Source organism: Cibotium barometz, chromosome 7 (genome assembly GCF_041138505.1).
Source record: "Cibotium barometz isolate CiBa-2024 chromosome 7, ASM4113850v1, whole genome shotgun sequence".
Classification (NCBI taxonomy): Eukaryota; Viridiplantae; Streptophyta; class Polypodiopsida; order Cyatheales; family Cibotiaceae; genus Cibotium; species Cibotium barometz.
The window spans coordinates 36,583,083-36,604,725 of NC_141052.1; the positions used below are offsets into that span (position 1 = coordinate 36,583,083).

At 47.7% G+C, this 21,643-nt stretch overlaps 3 protein-coding genes across 10 annotated transcripts in view; 1 reads left to right on the forward strand and 2 right to left on the reverse strand.

The window, feature by feature from the left end:
- Positions 1-21,643, forward strand: part of LOC147636941 (ABC transporter A family member 8-like) — a 93,553-nt gene that overhangs the window by 55,623 nt on the left and 16,287 nt on the right. The window contains exon 1 of one of the 8 annotated variants that reach the window (XM_086800530.1): positions 7,747-7,850. The exons of the other annotated variants lie outside the window; for them this stretch is intronic. The gene's annotated coding sequence lies outside the window, so the exon portion shown is untranslated. Of the gene's footprint in view, positions 1-7,746; positions 7,851-21,643 lie in introns of those variants that run through there. 8 annotated transcript variants of the gene reach the window in all.
- LOC147636942 (uncharacterized) lies at positions 8,758-11,874 on the reverse strand. Its single transcript, XM_086799932.1, has 4 exons — positions 9,763-11,874; positions 9,529-9,702; positions 9,357-9,447; positions 8,758-9,260 (listed from the first exon to the last, which is right to left on the reverse strand). Exons 1-4 carry the CDS (start codon positions 11,872-11,874, stop codon positions 8,758-8,760), a joined length of 2,880 nt encoding a protein of 959 aa, XP_086656058.1.
- LOC147636943 (uncharacterized) lies at positions 11,885-12,591 on the reverse strand. Its single transcript, XM_086800531.1, has one exon. The coding sequence runs from the start codon at positions 12,473-12,475 to the stop codon at positions 11,885-11,887; it is 591 nt and encodes a 196-aa protein (XP_086656657.1). The 5' UTR covers positions 12,476-12,591.

The window sequence follows — 21,643 nt, forward strand, 5'->3', positions numbered from 1 at the left end:
CAACATATAACAAGATGGGTATCAACACCCCTGCCAGGCATGCCCCTGGGCCTCCCAATCTGTCTACATAATCAAAGACCGCATCAATGTACAGTCCAAAGAGGGTGGGCGATAGCGGGCATCCCTGCTTCACCCCTATCGTGCTGGTCACCCTATCATATAGTCCGCGTGGAGCTCGGACTCTGCCTGTCACACACTCATGCAAAGCATATATCCCCCAGTGCATATCCTCGGGTACCTCAATGTCATGCAATCTGTGCATAAGCCTGGCACGTGGTGGTATCGAAGGCTTTGCGGAAGTCCACAAAGCAGCAGTATATCCTTCTCTTATGTGCCCTGCCCTCTTCAATAAGTGCCCGAAGTGTCAGTATGTGATCCAAGGTAGTAAATCCTCTCCTAAAGCCAGCCTGTCCATGTGCTCGATGACCATGCCTCTCTGCCCATCGGTTGAGCTCCGACTCCAATATAGAGCCATATAATTTGGCCAAGTAATGACCAATCATGATCGTCCTGTAGTTGCCTCGCACCATGGGGTCCCCACTCTTAAAGAGTGGTACAATGATATGCTCTGTCCAGCTTGTCGGGAAACACTCACAAATGGCACGATTAAACACATGTACGATGAGCGGAGCCAAAGTGTCTCGTGCATATGAGAAGTGCTCTCCAACTAGCCCATCATGATCCTATGCCTTTCCATTCTGTAACCTGTCTATCGCATCTGGCACCATCCGCATAGTAAAAAAGGTGCTGCAAGCCGGTCTACCTTGCCTCAAGCACACGCGGCATGTGTTCCTTCCGGTGTGCTATCTGTGCCGGTGTAAGGTCCTCATCCAAATAAATCTTTTCCCCCTTAAGGGCCATCCTTTTGGAAAGGAAGGCCTTCTTCTTCTCCAAGTCACCAAACCTGATGATCAATATCTTCGCCCTGGTTTCATCTCTGCTTACTCGCCATGCTCCGGTAATGGGTACATCAGTGGCTGCAATTTTTGTTGCTAGAGCTTTTGCATCCAATTTTTGTTGAGAGAGAGAGAAAGAAAGAAAGAAAGAAAGATATATTAACGTCTCCGAGAGGCCAAAGTTGGCCTATGAGACAAAAAAATAATACAACTGTGTTCTTCCGGTCATCGGAAGAAAAGAAAAAGAAAGAAAAGGAAAAGAAAGAAAAGAAAAAGTGTGCATGTGTCTGGATACAACTGTGAATCATCATGGATCGGTGGAGCCCATATACAAACAATATAAAGGGGGGTGGGGATGTGGATGGAGTGCTAAGGCAAGATACATCTCTATATGCTGAAGGGGTAGTACAAGCATGCTATGCAAATCTATGTCTAACTCCATCCAGTGCCATAAGAGGGATATAAGATATCATACATCGCCGATGCTGAGGCTGTGAGTGGCGTGAACATGTACCTGAGTCTGAATGAAAGCGAGCTAGGCTCTCCTGTGTCTCCATCTGGTGTCTCATCCGGATAGTTGCTATCTCTCGGTGACGGAGTTGGGGTGCTCTATGTCCAGTCTGTCTAGGTCTCCTCCTGGCTCTCAATTCCTCTGCTCTCTGTGCGGTCACCCCACGTGGTACATCAGCTGGCAGCACTGGCATAGCTCTCTGGAAGAAATCTGTGAGCTGGGTCTGTCTCCCACCCCTAGTGGGAGCGGGTGTCTGGAGGAGTCTCTCTCGAGAACTATGAAGCTCTAGTAGTAGTCTGCCAAGCTGTCGGCTGGTCCGAGGCCTCCATCAACTGATGTAGTGAAGAGTGCTCCTCAAACAATCCTGCATATCTATCTCTGACCCCCTGGGGATCATGGGGATGTCTGGGGGCCAGGGGCATTGAGCACGCTGGAATGTGGAGGCCCAGTTTGAGTTAACTCCTCTGAGGCGAGGTGGGTCCACGGGATCCATTGTATGGGTGTCCTCCTCCTCCTCCTCCTCCTGGGTCCGGAAGAAGTTGGTGATGGTGGCTGGCGAGGGAGGGGCCGGGGTGGCTAGGGCCAAAGCTCTCTCAAGAAAGTGTCCTTGTGTCTGCAGAGCCCGAGCAAGAAGAGCCCTAGGCAACGCTGGTCCGGTAAGTTGATCATCCTGGAGAGTGGGCCAAATCCCTCATGGAACAGACAGTGAAACCTCCCATGGATCTCATAGTATATTGGGCAGTGACATATGTAATGCTCCTTTGCCTCAACCTTTGTGTGGCATAATTGGTAGATCCTCTCCTCCTTGGGTCTCCATATGAGCTCCGTGGCTATGAAGACACGCTCAGCTCCTCCTATCCCCACTCTGAGGCGGCGGGATGAAACCAAATGTGGCCACTTGCAATCTGCATGGCATGGGATATGTGAACACTGAGGTAGCCCGATTGCTAGATGAATCCAACCTCAGGGAGCGTGAGGAAGTGATCTCTGTAGAAGTGCACCTTTGGTGGGAGCTCCGAAGGTGTGCTCCATGTGCAATGGGTGTAGAGGCTGAGAAGATCTAAGCGGATAATCGGGTTGGTGTCCTTATGAGAGAGCCCGAGAACAGGGGACTCCAAAGTGTACTAAAGGGGTGGGAGGCAGTCCATGCAGAGCCTATATCCTGGGAACCAAAGTGGAAACTCGGGCATACCATACTCCAGGGTGGCCCTCGAGTGCTAGCTATGTCGAGGACTCTAGGGCAAGCCTTGGGTACGTGTGGGGATTTGTGTGACTGATGCGATCGAGGTATGTGACTGTCCGGAAGAGTGCATCCACTACCATCAAAAACTTTGCCTAGATAATTTGGTGTGGGGGGAGTGATGGTTTGTTGCGGATCATACATGAGCACATCATGACTTGGGGCCTCTCAACTCACTTTCCCAATCGTCATAGGATAAATCTGGCCCTGAGAAGGCTGTTCCATACATCAAGGCTGGTGTGACAAGGGTGTCAAAAAGCCAATCCTTCATCTTGGGCTCTTGGAAATGTGCCTGGAAGCTCACACCGCTCAAGTAAGCTCAAGGCTGCATATCCTCGTGTCACTCTAGCACGTGTTGCGGGAAGCATCGTGCAGCGTGGGCCACTGAAAGTGATACCGAGGTAGACATAAAATGAGACGATCTCCAGAGGATCCCCTCTGTATGTGAAGCTCAATTTGGATGTGAAGGGGCAAGAGGTATTGAAGACCATTACCTTGGTTTTACCAAGGTTAACATTGAGGTCGCTGAGTGCAAAATTCCTGTAAGGCATCCAAATGTCTCTGAAGCCCCTTGGCTGAATCCGAAAGAAGGACGATCTCATTTGCATAAAGTAGTAGGGGGATCAGTATGCCTGCCAGTGTGGGACCAGCCCCCCCAATCTGTCAATGAAGCTCGAGATCTCATCAATGTAGAGGCCAAAAGGAGTGGGTGATAGAGGGCAGCCCTGTTTCACCCCAATAGTGCTGGAAATCTTTTGCGACGTACCTCCTAGGGCGCTCACTTGTCTGGTGACGGAATCATAGAGGGCAATGATGCTGCAAACCATGTCAAATGGGACTGCTATCTCTTGTACATGTTGTAGGAGGTGGGCTCAGGGTACAATATGAAAAGCTTTGCGGAAATCCACAAAGTAGCTATAAATCCTATGATGTTGTGCTCTACCCTCCTCAATGATGGCACGGAGGGTGAAGATGTGGTCAAGGGTAGAGTAGCTTCTCTCTGAAAGCCTGCTTGTCGTGAGGCTATGCATCCATGTCTCTCTGCAAATGAATTGAGCTCCACCTCTAGCACCGATCCAAAGAGTCTAGCCAATGTGTGGCCAATCATGATCGTCCTATAATTATTAGGATCAAGTGGATCTCTGGCTTTGAGGATGAGGGTGATGGTGTTAGTGGGCCAAAAGGGTGGAAATCCTTCACAAAGGGCTCTATTGAACATGTAGGCTAGTAGGAGCGCCGGGGTATCATCGGCATGTGAAATGTATTTGGTAGAGTCCCTCGTGATCTTGGGCTCACCCATTATGTAGACTATGGAGACCTTGAGGACCATGCTCTTAGTGAAGGTGCAGGAGGTAGGGGGGGGGGTGGGGATCTGGTGGGTGGGGGTAGTAGAGGTGGCTGATGGGGGATATGATAGAGGGAGCGGACAATTGTGAAGTTTTCGTCCGAGTTGCGGCCAGTTGATATTGTGCTAATTCTTTCTATCTTTAGTGGTGCATTTTCCCTATCAACTACTTATTCGCTGTACTAATTCTTTCTATTTGCTACTTCCCTTAGTGCTAGGCTTCATTATGGCTGAGTCTGCCTTGCATCTCCGGAGGTTTGACAGAAACTCAGTACGAAGGCCTTTGTCTGAATATATGCTCTTGTGTGTGTGTGTGTGTGTGAGAGCATATCTTGATACAGAGTTCTACACCCACTATTGGGCATTGATGACGTTAGTGGGGATGTCATAGTATCTAGTTCATACTATGCATAATGGAGTTGATAGTTATATAGTCTTGTGGGTTAACTACCATGAGTATATAACATGCACGTTCCTAAAAGGTGAATTTGGGCATGTTGTTGCGGCCAGTTGATATTGATTGTGCTAATTCTTTCTATCTTTAGTGGTGCATTTGCCATATCAACTACTTATTTGCTGTACTAATTCTTTCTATTTGCTATTTCCCTTAGTGCTAGGCTTCATTATGGCTGAGTTTGCCCTGCATCTCTGGAGGTTAACTCAGTACGAAGGCCTTTGTGTGAATATATGCTCTTATGTGTGTGTGTGTGTGTGTGGAGTGCATGTGAGAGCATATCTTGATATAGAGTTCTACACCCACTATTGGGCACTGATGACGTTAGTGGGGATGTCGTAGTATCTAGTCCATACTATGCATAATGGAGTTGATAGTTATATAGTCTTGTGGGTTGACTACCATGAGTATATAACATGCACATTCCTAAGAGGTGAATTTGGGCAGTAACAGGTGAATTTGGGCATGTTCGTGGATTCATCTAGGTGTATATATATATATATGTCCTTGGTACATCAAGTACATCCATATGTTTCAAGGTGCATCAAGTACATCCATATGTTTCAAGGTACATCAAGTACATCCATATATGTCAAGGATAGTAGTTCCATCTTTTTGAGCTTGTGCATCTGGTCTTTCCCCATATCTGTGGTGTTATCTGCTCATCTGGCAACATCTCAATGCCTTTTCTTTGATTGATGTCCTTGTTCTTGATGGTACATCTTCGTGACTTGTCATATGTGTTAGATATAATAAATGCATACTTACCTCTTGCAAAAACTGGACACAAGCTAGTCAACAAACAAGTATGCATCATTCGCGTCTACTAGGTATTCCAAGTACCGGCCACGTATTCTGGAGTCCAGTGGACTATCACATGCCATAAATCCAAGCATTGTCCATACATCTAAAATAACACAAAATCAAAAAAATTTAAACATACGTTAGTATGCAATGCACAAGTAATGATCCTCATGTTCATGGATTGTCCTGTCTGGTTTCATCAAAACCATGTTGAGCCATCTGGCCATTAGGACCGCTTAGACTATCCTCAAGGCCATCTGGTCACTAGGACTGTTCGAGAGTTTATCAATAGTTATCTGGGCTATGTGGTCACATTGACCACTCGACTATGAAATCCAATACAATCATCTGGGCGATCTGGTCACAGTGACCGCTCGAGTGCGAAATCCAATACAGTCATTTGGGCCATTTGGTCGCAATGACCACCTAAGTGCAAAATCCAATATAGTCATCTAGGCCATCTGGTCGCAATGACCGCTCGACTGCGAAATCCAATCTCGACTGCGAAGTCTAATATATCTGGCATTGTTGGCTTCCAATGGGTCATCTGGCATCGTTAATGTCTTTCTTACTAGGCCAATAAAAGGTAGCTCTCCAAAGCTTGAAGTGTAGTCAAGGTGTCTCTATGCTCCATGTTGGAAGGAGCATGGCACTCTTCCATTTCCTTGGCTTCAATTCCTTGTGTCACACGTAACCTGGATTTACATCATAAGAAAACCCTTTTTGATGACATAAAAAAGTCACCAAATCTTCATTCTGCAATTTGTTCCAAAACATCTTTGAAATCCTCTTTGGTAGCATAAGAATCCTTTATCAAAGTGAAATCCTTATGGTAATCCATAGAAACTGCATGGCTCAAGCGTCTCCGAGATAATGCATCTGCTACCTTGTTGTCCTTGACATTCATAGGCCAGAACATGGCTTGCTTGGTTCAAGACTGCTCCAATATCATCTCATCACGTTCAACCACATAAAGGTCTAGAATAACCAACATTGATCCTTTGCTAGCATAAAGTCTCAATGCTTCAAAAGATTTCTTTAAGCTTTGGCCCACCGAAATCCCACGGCTTTCTTTGTCAAATTATGTAGTGGACTTGTTACCATGGCAAATCACTTGATGAACTTCCTGTAATAAGAGCATAAGCCAAAGAAACTTCGAACTACATGCACACTAGTCAACTATGGCCATTCCATAATAGCCTTGACCGTATGTGGGTCCATCGTGACCCCTTCTTTGGACACTATATGGCCCAAGTAGTGAATCTCTGACAAAAAGAACTCTCTTCTTGCCATTCACATACAACTTGTGCTTCCGCAATTCTTGAAATACCATATCCAAGTGCTTTCGATGCTCTTCTTCGTTCTTTGAATGCACAATAATGTCATCAAAGAAAGTAGCTGCAAACTTTCTCTGTGCTCGAATATTCTTTCCATCATTTGGTTGAGAGTAGCTGTGAGGATTACTGTTATTACTTAGTATTTCATCCACTATTTGTGTATTTTAAGACTGAAACTGAAAGTAGACTTGAACACAGATGTTTGATTGATTGATTGAAACTGTGATACAACAGGCTCCTTATATAGGAGTTCAAGAGACACGAATGAAAAGACACATCCCATGACCAATAGTCATGACTCTAGGCGAATGGACACATCCTTTGGACGAATAGCTGCAACCATTGGGTGAAGAGTTGCAACCCTAGAGCGAAGGGATGTGACCAGTCGTCGAAGGAGTGTGGCTCTTGATGAAGAGGCATGTCTCTAGAGCGAATAGTCGTGACCATCCAAGTGTAGGGGTCCTCTGTAATCATGTCACTTTAGTATCTGTAATCATAAGGAGACTGTGTATAATGAACTAAGTCACAATCGTGACATTTCCTCCCATTTAAAATAAAACCCATGTGATTAAATGAGAGTCGGTCGTCTGCCAAAGAATTCTTGGAGGAGTTGAGGATATTGTTGCATTTCTTCATCTGTCTGCCAAGTAGAATCTGACTCATCCAAGTCCATCCACTTAACAAGAAATTCTGTAGTAATCTTCCATCGTGTTTCTTTCTGACGAACGTCAAGAATCTTCTCAAGAACAAGAATAATGTGATCATCTTCAATCTCAGGAACATAAGAAGATAACTCCGGAATAGATGAATCTCCTTGTATGTATTCCTTGAGCCAAGAGATGTGAAATGTCGGATGAATTTTTCCCCAAGATGGTGGAAGATCCAACTTATAACTGACAACTGAAATCTTCTTTATAACTTTAAATGGACCATAGAAACGCGGTCGCAACTTCGGAAAGATTGACTTTACTGTCTTATATCGATGCGGTGCAACATAAAGCAAAACCAAGTCACCTTCTTGAAACTCAGTATGCCTTCTGTGCTTATTCGCATACTTTTGATATTTCTGCTGAACATGAACCAGTCTGTCTCGAACTTGCACAAGAATATCTTGCATTTCTTGAATCAACTGATCTGCTAATGCCACCTTGTGTTGAAGAACAAAGTTTGTAGGCACAAGCGGAGTGTGACCATATGCTGCTTGAAAAGGAGTCATTCCAGTGACTGAATGCGGAGAATTATTATAAGCAAACTCCACAAGAGGTAAATATTCTTCCCAAGAAGCTAATCTTGTCTGAATATAATGTCTAAGCATTTCTTCCAAAATTTGATTTACCCGTTCTGTCTGTCCGTCTGTCTGAGGATGATAAGCTGAACTGAACAAGAGATTTGTACCAAGAGATTTGAATAAGGAAGTCCAAAAATGTTCAGTAAACTTCGGATCTCTGTCAGAAACAATAGATCTTGGCAATCCATGAATTCTGAAAATATGCTGTACAAACAACGTTGCAAGATCTGGAGCAGAAACTGTCTTCTTGCAAGGAATAAAATGTGCCATTTTGGAAAACCGATCAACCACTACTAAAATTTGAGCATTGCCTTTCTGCGAACGCGGCAAAGTAGTGATGAAATCCATGCTTATGCTTTCCCATCTTTCCTGAGGAAGTGGCAAAGGCTGAAGCAATCCTTGAGGAAGTTGTCGTGAAGCTTTCATAATTTGACAAGAGTGACAAGCTTTAACAAACTTAATAACATCCTGTTGCATCTGCGGCCAAAAGTATGTTGCTGATAACAGACGATATGTCTTGTTAATTCCAGGATGAGCTGCAAAGGGTACTTCATGATGCTCTTGAATAAGGAGTTTCCGCAAAGATGCATTGTGAGGAACACAAATGCGATCTAAGTAATAAAGTAAATCATCTGCAATTATATATGCGGCAAACATATTCATTTCTGCAACAGTAGGATGAAGAGATTTGAGAGCTCGAAAGACATCTCCAAAGTCTCTATCTGTCAAATACTCATGTTTAAAACATGCAGGAATCTCCATCTGCACATTTGAGATAGCAAAGTTCGTAGCTCGAGGCATGCGGCTCAAAGCATCTGCTACCACATTCTGTAATCCAGGAACATAGAGTATCGCCATGTGAAAATTTGCCAAAAATTCAACTCATCGTCCTTGACGAGGATTCATCACTGGCTGAGTAAAGATGTAGGTCAAAGACTGATGATCTGTCTTAACCACTGAATCTGCACCAAGAAGATAATGCTTCCACGTTCTATAAGCATGAACAATTGCCAAAAATTCCTTGTCATAAACGGGATATCGCGTTTGAATAGCCGAAAATTTATGACTATCAAAAGCAATAACACAATCATTCTGCATAAGAACGCCTCCAAATGCTCTATCCGAAGCATCTGTCATGACGTCAAACGGCTGAGTTGGATCCGCAATAGCCAAAACAGGCGTAGTTGTCAACGCATGCTTAAGATCAGCCTCAAGTGACCAGTGCAATTTATCTAACTTTGTAAGGGCCGTCAAAGGAGCAGCAATATCTGAGAACTTGTGAACCTTGGTGTGGTAAAAATTTGCTAATCCCAAGAAAGATCGCACATCTGAAATTGTAAGTGGCAAAGGCCAATCAACAATGACCTTTATCTTCTTAGGATCAACTGCAATACCATGTCCAAAGATGATGTGTCCAAGATATTCCACATGATCTTTGAAAAACTGACTCTTCTTCTTGTTGATGTACAAGACATTCGTACGGAGTACGTCGAAGACAATCTGCAAATGCTGCTTGTGATCTGCTAAAGTCTTACTGAAGACCAAAATGTCATCCAGATAAACGATGATAAACTTATCCAAGTAAGGACCAAAGATGTCATTCATCAAAGTCATGAAAGTAGCTAGGGCATTGGTTAACCCAAAAGGAATGACCAAAAATTCATAATGTCCATACTTTGTTGTGAAAGCTGTCTTATACTCATCTCCAATTCGAATCCTGATTTGATGATAGCCTGACTTCAGATCAATCTTCGAAAATACCTTCGCACCAAGCAACTGATCAAAGAGCTCATCGATGCGAGGCAAGGGAAACTTATTCTTGATTGTCTGCTTATTAAGGGCACGATAATCAATGCAAAGTCGCATAGATCCATCCTTCTTCTTGACCAATAAAACTGGAGCACCAAAAGGACTTTTGCTTGGACGTATATGACCTTTATCTAACAACTCTGCCAATTGTCTCTGAATTTCTTGAGACTCTGAATAAGAAACTCGATAAGGAGCTCGAACTGGCGGTGGTTGTCCAAGAATTAGATCAATCGTATGATCTACAGAACGTCGAGGAGGCAATGTCGTTGGCAGCTCGTCGGGAAATAAATCCATATAAGGTTGAAAGAAGGGCTGCTGTAAATAAGAAATATCTGATGGCGAGGATTCCGATTGGTCAATTGTATTGTCTTCTGCTTCTCGCAACATAACTAAAGCAGAAGTGCTGTCGCGTTTACGCACTAAGCGTTTGACTTGCATAGCAGAAACCACAGTAATCGGCTTAGAATTAAACAGACCTCGTAATTCCATTTCTCGATGATTATGATAAAGTCGAATGGAATGATCTCGAAAGCTGATCAAAGGATCATACTCATATAACCAAGACTGTCCAAGGATCATGTCATAGTGTGACAAAGACATAATAGAGAAATTCAGCTGATCCTGATAGTCCTGAATCTGAAAATGCAATTGCTGAATCCGTTTGCTGCAATGCAAGAAAGAACCATCTGTAAGTTCCACTTGGAAAACTTCCGCACTCTGCTGAGTAGGTAATCGCAACTTGCTGACGAGAGTAGTTCCCACAAAATTAGTTGAGCATCCACTGTCAACAAGAACATTGATAGGATGCTGGCCAATAAATCCCAATAAGCTCAAAACTTGATGGGAAAGGTTAACAGGCACTGAAGTATGGTTGTGGGCATTCAGCATTAAAGCACTGACAACTTTAGAAACTCGCACTGCATGAACCACCTGCTTGCCTTTTTCTGGCGCAGAAGGATGATGAGGATGTCCATGTTCACCTTCTGGGCAACATTCCATGTTGGAATTATGGCGAGAATTACGCTTTGGGCACTCATACCACCTGTGTGGTCCATTGCAAATTGTGCAAAGACCTGGAGGGTTGGCTTGAGAGGTTGAAGGTGCCGATGTAGAGGCTTGCTGACCTGCTGAGGTATCGCGGCGAAAATTGCGGCGATTGTTGGGTCGGCGACCTTGCCAGTTGCGTCCTCGATTCCGATTGTTGTTGTTGGAAGAGGATCCTGTTTGTGAGGCTGCTGCCTGACCTGAAAATCTAGGCCGAAAGGGCTGTTGCCGAGTAGATTGCTGACCAGAGGATTGGGAATATTGAGACTCAGGTTGAGATAAATTTCCTCTGTGATTGTGCTGGGAGAAACGAGCATTGTTTGAGGACCGATTGCCAAAGAAGGATGTCCTAGGTTGTCGTCGTAGATCTCCAAGGCGCTCTACGTAGGCAATGGCAGCATCTATGGTGAGAGGGTTAAACTTCTGCACATCTTCCTGTAAGTTGGGTTCAAGCCCATCGATGAAGCTGTGTAGCTTGTCAGCGGGGCTGAGGCTCTCAATTTCCAGAGTTAAACGTTGGAACTCTGTGATATACGCGGCTGAGGATCCTGTTTGCCTCAGGCAGCGGAGAGCAGACCGGGCATGGTAGTCCGCACTGGCAGGTTCAAAGGCCCTGTGGAGGGCGCGCCGGAATTTATCCCAAGGAGGAGTGTGCTTACCATCTGCAACACGTCGTTGCCACCATAGAAGTGCTGTATCCTTGAGTAGTGAACTGGCTAAAGCCACCTTCTTGCTTTCGACCAAATCGGTATTGGTCAAATATACCTCCATTTTGAATATCCATTGGTCAAGCACGCGCTTGTCGCGGCGACCATTATAAGGGGCAGGCAGTTTGACATCGAGTTTCTTTTTTTGTGTAGCATTAAATATTTTATAAAGAAGTTGGAGTTCTGCATTGTTTACCTCGGCAGTTGGATCTGGTTTATCTTCATTTTCTGCTACCGAAGTCTCTGAAGAAGATGGTTGTGGATCACTGGCTGGTGTGCGCGCTGGATGGGGCCGCTGCAATTGGTCGAGTCGTCTGCTGATGGTAGAGAGACTTGTCGAAAAAGTCTGCTGAAGTGTCTCCATCTGCTCGCGTAATGATGTAATGGCCTGCATTTGCTCGTCTTGTTGTTGGCCCTCTTCCTCTGAGATAGATGGCATGTTGGATCTGCTAGAGTGAGTAGCGCGGAGAAGCTGGTGAAATATGTGGTACTGCCGGAGGAGAGAGTGACAGTGAATCGTCTCCCGATTCTGCTAAGAAATTGGAGCCTAACTCCGAAGGCTCGAAGTCTTCCACCTCGTCGAGAGAAGGTGTCTCTGCAGGGGTTAAGGGAGTGTAATCTGGCACAATGAGCTCGCTGTATACTCGAACCAAGGGCTGAAGCGAGATGATCCGGTTTACTGCATCCACACGGCACTCGTCCAGGAAATATGCAAGATGTGGGTACCGTCCCAAAATAAACTCGTAATGAGCAAGATGGTGTGCTGGACACGTCAAGTAAATATGCCAGATCACCCACGCCTGGAACTGAGTGGCGTGGCGGTGACTGACGTATAATAAAAAGTCCAGGGGACCTGGTACATGAACTGGAGCCGGAACAGGTTCTGCAACAGGTTCGGGTAATGGGGCGGGCTCCGGTGTGGGTGTATCGGGTATAATAATTATTTCCGGGGCTGGGCGAGGATTTTCGGGCAATATAGCTTCCGGGACCTCGTCTATGTACGAGATGTAAGGCGCGGGCTGATTGCTGTTGGGTTCCATTGGACGCCTGGTTGAGAAGGGGAATGTGTGCCAGAGTGAAGAGAAGTCCCTGGCGTGGCAGCGTGGGAGAGGAGCGCACCTTCCCTGGAACAGCGTGCGAGGGGAGCGAATGGGCTGGCCGGCGAACTAATTCGTTGCGCTGGCCCCATATTCGCTTTTGTTGTTGTTGTTTTTTTTTGGACATATCAAAAGAGTACGTGGGTTAATAAAAAGGGCCGCCCAAGATTAATGGGCTGGCCGGATGGGAAGGTCGTCGTGTATTAAAAACCCATGAAGGGCTGCGCTGGCTGAATCGTAGCGCTTATTGCACCAGCGGCCAATAGTGAAGAGGTGCCATCGCTTGGGGAAGGAGTGCCACCAAGGTGAAGGGGTACCTGCCGGCTGACTTGATGACCGTTCGTGTGAAGGGATGCGAACCCATGCACGAAAGGGCACAACCCGATGAAGAGGCACACGAAGGGCTACCAGCAGGAAATCTCTGCACACTCACCGGGTACGCCACACACAGATCTGTGCATCTGTCTTCTATATGTGAATCGAGAAAGAAGGTTTAGGTTACCTCATACTTGTAGATGTAGGTTCCATCTTTCTTCTGCTTCCATACAACACCGGGTAGGGGAGTAGAGCGGAGAGGGTGAGAGGCTCACAACTGTAGGCCTAGGAAAAAATTTTGCTCTGATACCACTGTGAGGATTACTGTTATTACTTAGTATTTCATCCACTATCTGTGTATTTTAAGACTGAAACTGAAAGTAGACTTGAACACAGATGTTTGATTGATTGATTGAAAGTGTGATACAACAGGCTCCTTATATAGGAGTTCAAGAGACACGAATGAAAAGACACATCCCATGACCAATAGTCATGACTCTAGGCGAAGGGACACATCCTTTGGACGAATAGCTGCAACCATTGGGTGAAGAGTTGCAACCCTAGAGCGAAGGGGTGTGACCAGTCGTCGAAGGAGTGTGGCTCTTGATGAACAGGCATGTCTCTAGAGCGAATAGTCGTGACCATCCAAGTGTAGGGGTCCTCTGTAATCATGTCACTTTAGTATCTGTAATCATAAGGAGACTGTGTATAATGAACTAAGTCACAATCGTGACAGTAGCGGGGGCATTGGTAAGACCAAAAGGCATCACCAAATACTCATAGAGTCCAAAAGTAGTCCTGAATATTCGCTGGAATAATCCTGACTTGATGGTAACCACTCTTCAAGTCAATCCTGCTAAAGATAGTGGCTCCATCCAATCTATCCAGGATATGGTCAATCCTGGAAGCTTGTTCTTCACAGTAATCTTGTTAAGAGCCTTGTAATCAATACACATTCGCTAAGAACTATCCTTTTTCTGAACCAATAAGACTAGGGAGCAAAAAGATCATGAGCTAGGTCTAATCAAACCCTTTTCCAATAGCTCGGTCATTTGCTTCATAATCTCCTCTTGTGGAGCTTCTTGGCATGATGTCAATCTAATGGTCTTCCAATCTCGATGTTTCTTGCTTTGGCTTGACAGGACAATTTGCAACTCTTGCTCCGTCTCGTATCCCAGAGCTGGCCCTGACGAAGTCAACCAAGCAGCGACTCCCCACGTATACATGCCCTCTAGAGAGAGGGGGGCCAAAATGCGCAGCATCCTCAGCCAAATCTGCTGCGCCTGTGGACAGTCCCATAGGCAATGTCTCTGTGTCTCCAATGGGTGGCCGCATCGGACGCAGGCCAACGGAAGGCCACTGTAGACAAGCCAGGTGCCAACTGCAGAGCCCCTACGGGCAACCAGCCACTGGAAAGCCGAGATCCTGCGTGCCTGTCGGCTAGCCCAGAGCCTGGTCCAAAAATCCTCCAGGAACTCCTGTGAGAGTCCCTGTAGCCACCAATGCTCCGATGCAGCCAAAGGCGACTCCGCCTCCACTCTCTGAAGTCTACCCTCATCCTGTATCTCATAGTAGAGGCATCTATCATCCTCAGTGCAAGCTTTGACAGCAATCAGGATCTCCAACTGTGTAAAGGCTCCCATCCACCGTGGGGCCGCTGGCTTGAAAGGCGTGAACCACTCCTCAGTGAGTGCCTCCTGAATGTCATCCCTCATAATCAGCCCCCCTCTGAAGTGACTCAGCCTCTCCGCCTGGATCTCCTCCGGGAGACTGCAAAAGGCCTGCCAATCTCCAAAACTGCGTGCTGGGCCTGCCGCCAATGGTCCCCAGGCTAGACGAGCCCGAGAACCCAGCATATGACCCTGCTCTGCGTACCACGGGGCTCCAGATGAGCGGCTGTCTAGCCCGCTCCTCATCACAAGTGGGAGGTCTCTGAGAAAGCCCCGGTCTCAGCAACTCCCAAGCTCGCAGGATGCTCAAGGCAAATGTGTCCTCCCATCCTCTACTAAGGCCTGTCCTCCTCATCTCTATGAAGATCCACCGTATCTCTGGTGCCCAAGTGCCCCCTGCTGGGGGAGCTCTAGCCTGCAGCCCTGTTGAAAAAGAAGCTCCTTCCAAGGCTCAGCGCCTGGAAGCAGCCCCCGAACAATAAGCTTCCCCAACAAGGCTCTACTCTGATCAGCTGGATCTATAATGCCCAAGCCCCCCTGGGCCAGCGGAAGAGTAATAACTGCCCAAGCAACCTTAGCCCGGGCCGGCTGACCATCCCGCCTAGACCAAAGAAAGTTCCTGATCAGCCTCTGTACCTGGCTGATGCAAGAGCTCGAGAAAATCCAGCAAGACATGATGTACCACATAGTTGCTAAAAGCACCTGATTTGTCACCACCACCCTCCCAGCCAAGGATAACCGAGCTGTACTCCAATATAAAAGCTTCTTCCGAATGCTCAGAAGAAGTGGGGCGATCTGCTGCTCAGGTGACAAATCAAGTCCAATCTGGCATCCCCGATACCGCACTGCTGTGCCAGGAGGAATCCATCTAAAACCCGGGTCTGGGCTCCATGCCGGAGCGGGAGCGCTACTGATCCAAAAAGCCACTCTCTTGCGCCAATTGATCAATGCTCCCGAAGCCACACCAAAAACCTGTTGCGACTGCTCTGCCCTCTGTAGATTGGCCTCCTAGCCATGCAGAAACAATCCCGTGTCATCAGCAAACTCAGAATCGAGCAGGTCCTCACCTTGGACTGGAAGCTGGAGTCCTCTCAAACCAACCTCTGCTGTCAGATACATGCTCATAGCCTCTGCAAAGAAAAGAAAAAGGAACGGGGCAAGAGGGCATCCCTGACGGACTGATCTGGTCAACTCAAAACTCAACCTCCGTCCTCCTGCCATCAACACCTGGCTACGAGCTGTGGAATATAGAGCCGCCACTCCTCAAATCCAGTCTGGCTCAAAACCCAAGCGAAGCATAGTGCCCTCTAGAAAACCCCAATCGACTCTATCGTATGCCTTCTCAAAATCGAGAAGCATCACGACCAAGTCCTCACCGAGAAATCTAGCTCGGGCCGTCGCCTCCCAGAAGGTGAAAATGTTGTCAAGGATACTGCGCTCCTTGACGAATCCTGTCTGGGTAGCATGAATCAACTCCCCAAGGAAGGGTTGGATCCTCAAACTCAAGGCCTTTGCTAGGACCTTGCAGACAGTATTGAGGATCGTAATAGGCCTCCAATGCCGAATATCATCTGACACTCCCTCCCCCTTGGGGATAAGAAAGATCAAGCCCTCTGAAAAACTCTGTGGCATCACCCCAGTGTCCAAAACATACTGAAAGCCCCTGCGGAGGCCTGGCCCCAAAAGGTCCCAATAGCACATAAAAAAGGCAGGCGTCAATCCATCCTCCCCAGGGCAACTATGACGCGGAAGGACCCTCAAAGCCTCAACAAGCTCATCCTCTGAAAGGGGCTCACCCAAAACTGTGCGCATACGATCTGTGACCCTCCTCTGCACATGGGCCCACACAGTCTGTGTGCAAGCATCACGTGCCTCCGTGGCTGGCTCCGCTGAAAGCAGGTCTCTATAGAACTCAGTGGCAATACCTCTAATCTCCCCGCGCCTAGTGGCTAACGATCCATCCTGTCTCCTGAGCTGGCGTACTCCTGCTCGAGCATGGCGAGGTCCGGTGATCTCAAAAAACTCCCCAGTCACTCTATCACCAAGCTGCGTCCACTGAGAGGCCTGGCGATGATAGTAGAACTCGTGTCTCTGCTTCTCTGCCTCTCTAACCTCCTGGCGTGCCTGGCTCAGCTGGGACGCCACCCACTCACATGTAGGCAGCTGCTCCTAAAGACGCTGGAGCAAAGCAAGGCTACATCTCAAGCGACGCTCCCGCTCTCGTGTCTCTCCCAGCCGTGTCAAGGCTGTAGCGTGCAAAAAAGAGCTGAGCTCGATGAGTCCCTGGGCACACTGGCCTACTGCATCCAGGTCAGAGCTCTGGCTATCATGCCATATCCTCTCAATGTCCTCAAAAAGACTGGGATCTGTAAGTATCCTCTCTGGGATCCTCAACTGCAAGCTGGTCTCCCGTGTCCTCCCTCAAGTGTCAAAATAACTGGCGCATGATCTGAAAAAGAGGTGCCAGCGAGAATGCCAACGGAGCCACCACGCTCCGCGAACCTGTCGCTCACATAGAAGCGATCAATCCGTGATAGATTAGTCCCTCCCTGCCAGCGATCCGGACCGAGAAAAACTAAGACTGTCCTGAGAACGGGAGAAAGCCCCATGCATCAGTGATCCGCAGTGTCATACAAAATCGCTCCCAAGCTGCAAGCTCCGTGCCATGCACTGTAACATGACTGCCTTCCACCCTATCGGCCGGGTCCTCAAGCATGTTGAAGTCTCCCCCGACACACCAATGTGCGGCCTCGGGCAATGCATCTGTAACAAGGGTCCAGAACTCTGCTCTGGCACTAGCATGGTTGGGCGCATAGACATTGAGCACACCAAAGTGCTCATCGTGCATCCTCAGAATAACATACTGCGCTCTACCAGGCACAATGACCCCGCGATCCACAATGGCCTGCCGTCCGCCATACATCCGCAATGACCATACATACTCCTCCCTGCCCACCCAAGGGGCCAAAACCTGCAGACTAAAATGTGTCCCATCTACCAGGCATCACCGAACCATATCTTCGAATCCTGCTCTCACTCAAATGGTGCTCCTGCATCATCACAATATCAATACTGCCCCCAACCAGGCATCTCTGAAGCTCCTGCCTCAAGCAACCACAATAGCGTACATAGTGTGCGCCGCCAAGGCCCTGTACATTCCATGAGATGATCCTCATGGATGACCTGCTGAGGTGGAGGCTGTCTCAGCCATACGGCGGGCCTTCGCAAGCCGCTTGAATGGAGAGTAATCCCCATCCGAGGGGCTACGAATCTGCCCACCCGGTGTGCTGCAAGAGTCTCGGACCAGGCGCCAGTGGCTGTGTCCCATAGCGACTGCCTCCCACTCGGAGAGAGAAACCTCATGTATGCATACATAGCCAGGGTCTCATGCTAGGTCTACCACTATGCGAACCACCAAATGTTGATTACCGAAGGCATCCGCACTCCCGGTATCAAAGAAATGTGCCAACTCCGAGAGTCGGCCTATCACGTCTGTCATCTCCAAATCGCTCACATGGTGAGAAAACTCAACTGCCTGAGTCTTCAAAATACTAAGAGCGAGATCCAGAGTACACTCCCCGTCGCTAGTGCCGCACAGAGGGAAGGAGAAGGCCACCGCTGAATCAAGTGCCTCCTCCCCTCGGGCCGGAGGTATCACCACATGAACTCTGATGGGTGCTGGCTCATGGGGGCTTTCCGCTCCAAAAAGGCGTGTAAAGGAGTAGTCGAAAGCCTCCGAGCGCTGTCTAGTGTCGAGACTACACAGCCGACTACGGATAGAGGATATCCGTGAAGCACGAATCGGCATGGCAGGTCTCCTCTGCGGTGCTCGAGCAAGGTCGGTGCTCAGTGCCCGCCGGACTGCAGGTGAGCGCCAGGGTACTGCCAGTGCCTCCCGGGGAGCTGAGGCGAGCGGAGGGGGAGGAGGGGGGGGAGAAGGGGGTGGGGAAGGAGCCACTGAAAAAGCGGGAGCGGGAACGGGAGGAGGCGAATGTGGAAGCGAGGCGGGAGGGAGGGACGGGGGGGGGGGGGGGGTGGGGGCGAAGGGGGGGGTGCTGGCATCTCCTGATCCTCGGTCTGCGCTGGGGTCTCCTCCTCGAGGGGAGCAAAGCTATTCCTCACTGGAACGCAGTGATGCTGAGGCTATGACTACTGCAGCGTCGGTCTCTGGGCATGCTGATGTGGCTGTCTCCCTCGACGGCGCCCCTGTCCAGGCTGTCAATCCGAGGTCTCTGTGGGCTGAGCAGGTGTCCCGGAGGCTGCATGCTGAGCCGCATCTGTGGGCGGGCCATCGGGGGTCTGCCGGGTGCGATAGGCAGGCAGAGGGTGCTGCGCAGGTGCCGGGCGCGCCACGCACAGGTGGAGGGCGCGAAGTGGGCAGGGGGGCGCGGGCAATGAAGCAGCGCCTAGCAGAGGGCAAATGGTAGCTACAACATTGGGAAAATACTATTTGGTTATGTGCACGGCAAGATTCCTGGCTGCCCATACACAAGCAGATTGATTGCTGACTGGAAAGAAGCAGTTCAATATCTGCATTTTTCTGGGAGCGGACAGCCTACGCACAGAGCAATGCTAGGAGCCTGAGGAAGGGCGGGTGCTACAGGTTGGTAGAGGGCGCTGTGCAAGTGCCAGGAGTGCTGCACACGGGCAGAGGGCAGCGAAGCAGCGTCAGGCAGAGGGCAAATGGTAGCTACAACATTGGGATATACTATTTGGATATGTGCACGGCAGATTCCTGGCTGCCCATACGGAAGGAGATTGATAGCTGATTGGAAAGAAATGGTTCAATATCTACATTTTTCTAGATCTCCACAGATAGGGAATTCATTGAGGCACGAAAATATACATTGGAGTCGAGCTTTTGCTGCTCCGTTAGCGATTACAACACATGGACCATCTTATTTCTTGTCTATTAAAGAAATATGTACTATGCAAGATGTCGTATTCCCTGAGGGGTGTGTTTTTCCCACAGGCTCAAAGAAGATGGGGTTTGGAAATACATTATAGACTTTCATGGTAGCCCTTTGAGAATGTGTTACAAGACCTTCAACACAGTAGACGGGAAGATTGTAAACCACAAAGACAGGAGACACTTATTTCAGTAAAGTTCTCTTTCTCACAAATCACAGTAGCAAGAGTCTAGAGATTGATCATTCCACAGCCTTGGTTCTCGGAGCATGCAAACATGTTATGGCATATGAATAAGTGGCAAAATGGTGGAAACAAACTTATGCAGAAAGTATGGAAAAGGAAACTGCCATTAAAACAAGTATTCTTTTTGAGATGTATTCATGGTTGTCACGGTACGAAAATACGATACCGTACGATACGACACCGTACGGAATTTTCGGTACAATATGAAATTTTCGGATATCATGCGATAAAATACGGTTTTTATTTTTTACACTTACAAGCTATGGAGCTTCAAGCTTGAATGTGAGGGAAGGTTGGGAGGGGAGGAGTCTACAGTGCTTGAGAAACCAGTACATGGATATGTGTCTCTTCCGGTTGGATCTCCCGATTGTCTCCAAAAAAGAACCTGGATGGGTAATGCAATACCAAAGGTCTCCCAGTGTAGCGTTTATGACTAAGGGACCGTCCTTGCACAAATACGAGGAGTGCATCTAGGGTGATAAGTTTAGGGACTCCTCTCTAGATCAAAATGACCATGTCCAAATGTTCTCCTTCGTGCATAACTTGAGAATCTAATTGTCTAGCCTACCTATACCAGGGATCCCCAAGTGATGTAGCAAGATTCTCTCATCCTACGTCTACCTCGCCAGATTTTTTAGGTCTCTCCACAACCCCATATGGAATATGAGTGGACACGAAAGTTGCGAAGTATTGCGAGCATTTGGGATCTTCGTAAAGCAGGGTTTCTATTTTTTTTTTTGCATTTGGAATTTTTTTTTTCAAGGAAAAAAAATTGGGGGGGGGGGGGGAACCCAACTCGTACCGTACGATATCGTACGAATTCGTACGGTATCGTACGAATTCGTACGGTATCGTACCGTACGACTCGTACGTACGAACTTGTTCGTACGCGTACGAGAAACAACTATGGATGTATTGTAGGAGTACTCCCTGTTGGTAAAACTGTAACTTCTAGGGGGTTTCGCAAAACACTTGACCATTAATGCAATTAAACACTTAAACCATGGCCATGGCCTTAACACATATCCATCATCACTTTGCATAAAACATAAAAGCTGGACAAAACATCCACAAATGCTGAAAATGGAGCTTGCACATGTGACACCGCATAGAGGTCAGAATGGACTGCACCCTCCCGCGCCACCCCCTCCCACCCCCTCCCCCCTTGGAGTATTTTATTACACAAGGAGAAAATATCATGTACAAGCTTTGAGGGCATTACCTCCCCATGGGAGATGCCATATTATCTCTCATTGGACCATACACACGAGCTATCATCAAAAGAATCCCCTATATACCATGAATGTGTTTAAACCACCTCTTTCCATGAGGGAACTGATCTTCCCCATCACCACGGATCTTCAAGATGCCATATGTGAGAAAAACTCAGCTGAAGCAAATAATATACCATATACATCACCATGAACAAGTCGGGCAGCACCATGGGCAACCAACACAAGTCAGGGTAGCACCAATAGAGCTGGTACAGCAGTTACAGAATCTGAAACAGTAGCTACAGCCCTCCACTCAGCCGGTACAGCATGTACATTGGCTGGTACAGAATCTGAAAACAGCCGGTACAGCCCTCCACTCAGCCAGTACAATAGGTACAATGGCTAGTACAGTAGGTACAAGGGCTGGTACAACAAGTACAAGGGTTGGTACAACAAGCACAGTGGCTAGAAATCATAATAGAATGATTAAATAACCTTGCCTTTAGTATTTCTTCGTGATGGAAGCCTCCAAAACAGTCCCCAACAGCGGGTATACTTCATGGGCAGCCTTCAAGAGAGAGAAAAAGAGAGTAGCCATCATTAGGGCAGCCTCTGTAACGGTGGTAGAGGCTAGTGTGCAACAAGAGAGCCTCCCTAAATAAAGAGAGAGGGCTCCAATTTGTAGATTTGGGCCTCCCATGAGCTAAAATGGCAAGAGAAGGCTATAATGACAAGTGGAGAGACACATAATAGCTGAA

Coding starts and splice junctions, on each gene's coding strand:
- LOC147636942 (XM_086799932.1), bottom strand. CDS start 11,874: ATGCCATCTATCTCAGAGGAAGAGGGCCAACAACAAGACGAGCAAATG. Junction 9,703..9,762: donor TTGGTGCTCCAGTTTTATTG/GTCAAGAAGAAG, acceptor CTTAATAAGCAG/ACAATCAAGAATAAGTTTCC. Junction 9,448..9,528: donor ATGGACATTATGAATTTTTG/GTCATTCCTTTT, acceptor TACTTGGATAAG/TTTATCATCGTTTATCTGGA.
- LOC147636943 (XM_086800531.1), bottom strand. CDS start 12,475: ATGGAACCCAACAGCAATCAGCCCGCGCCTTACATCTCGTACATAGAC.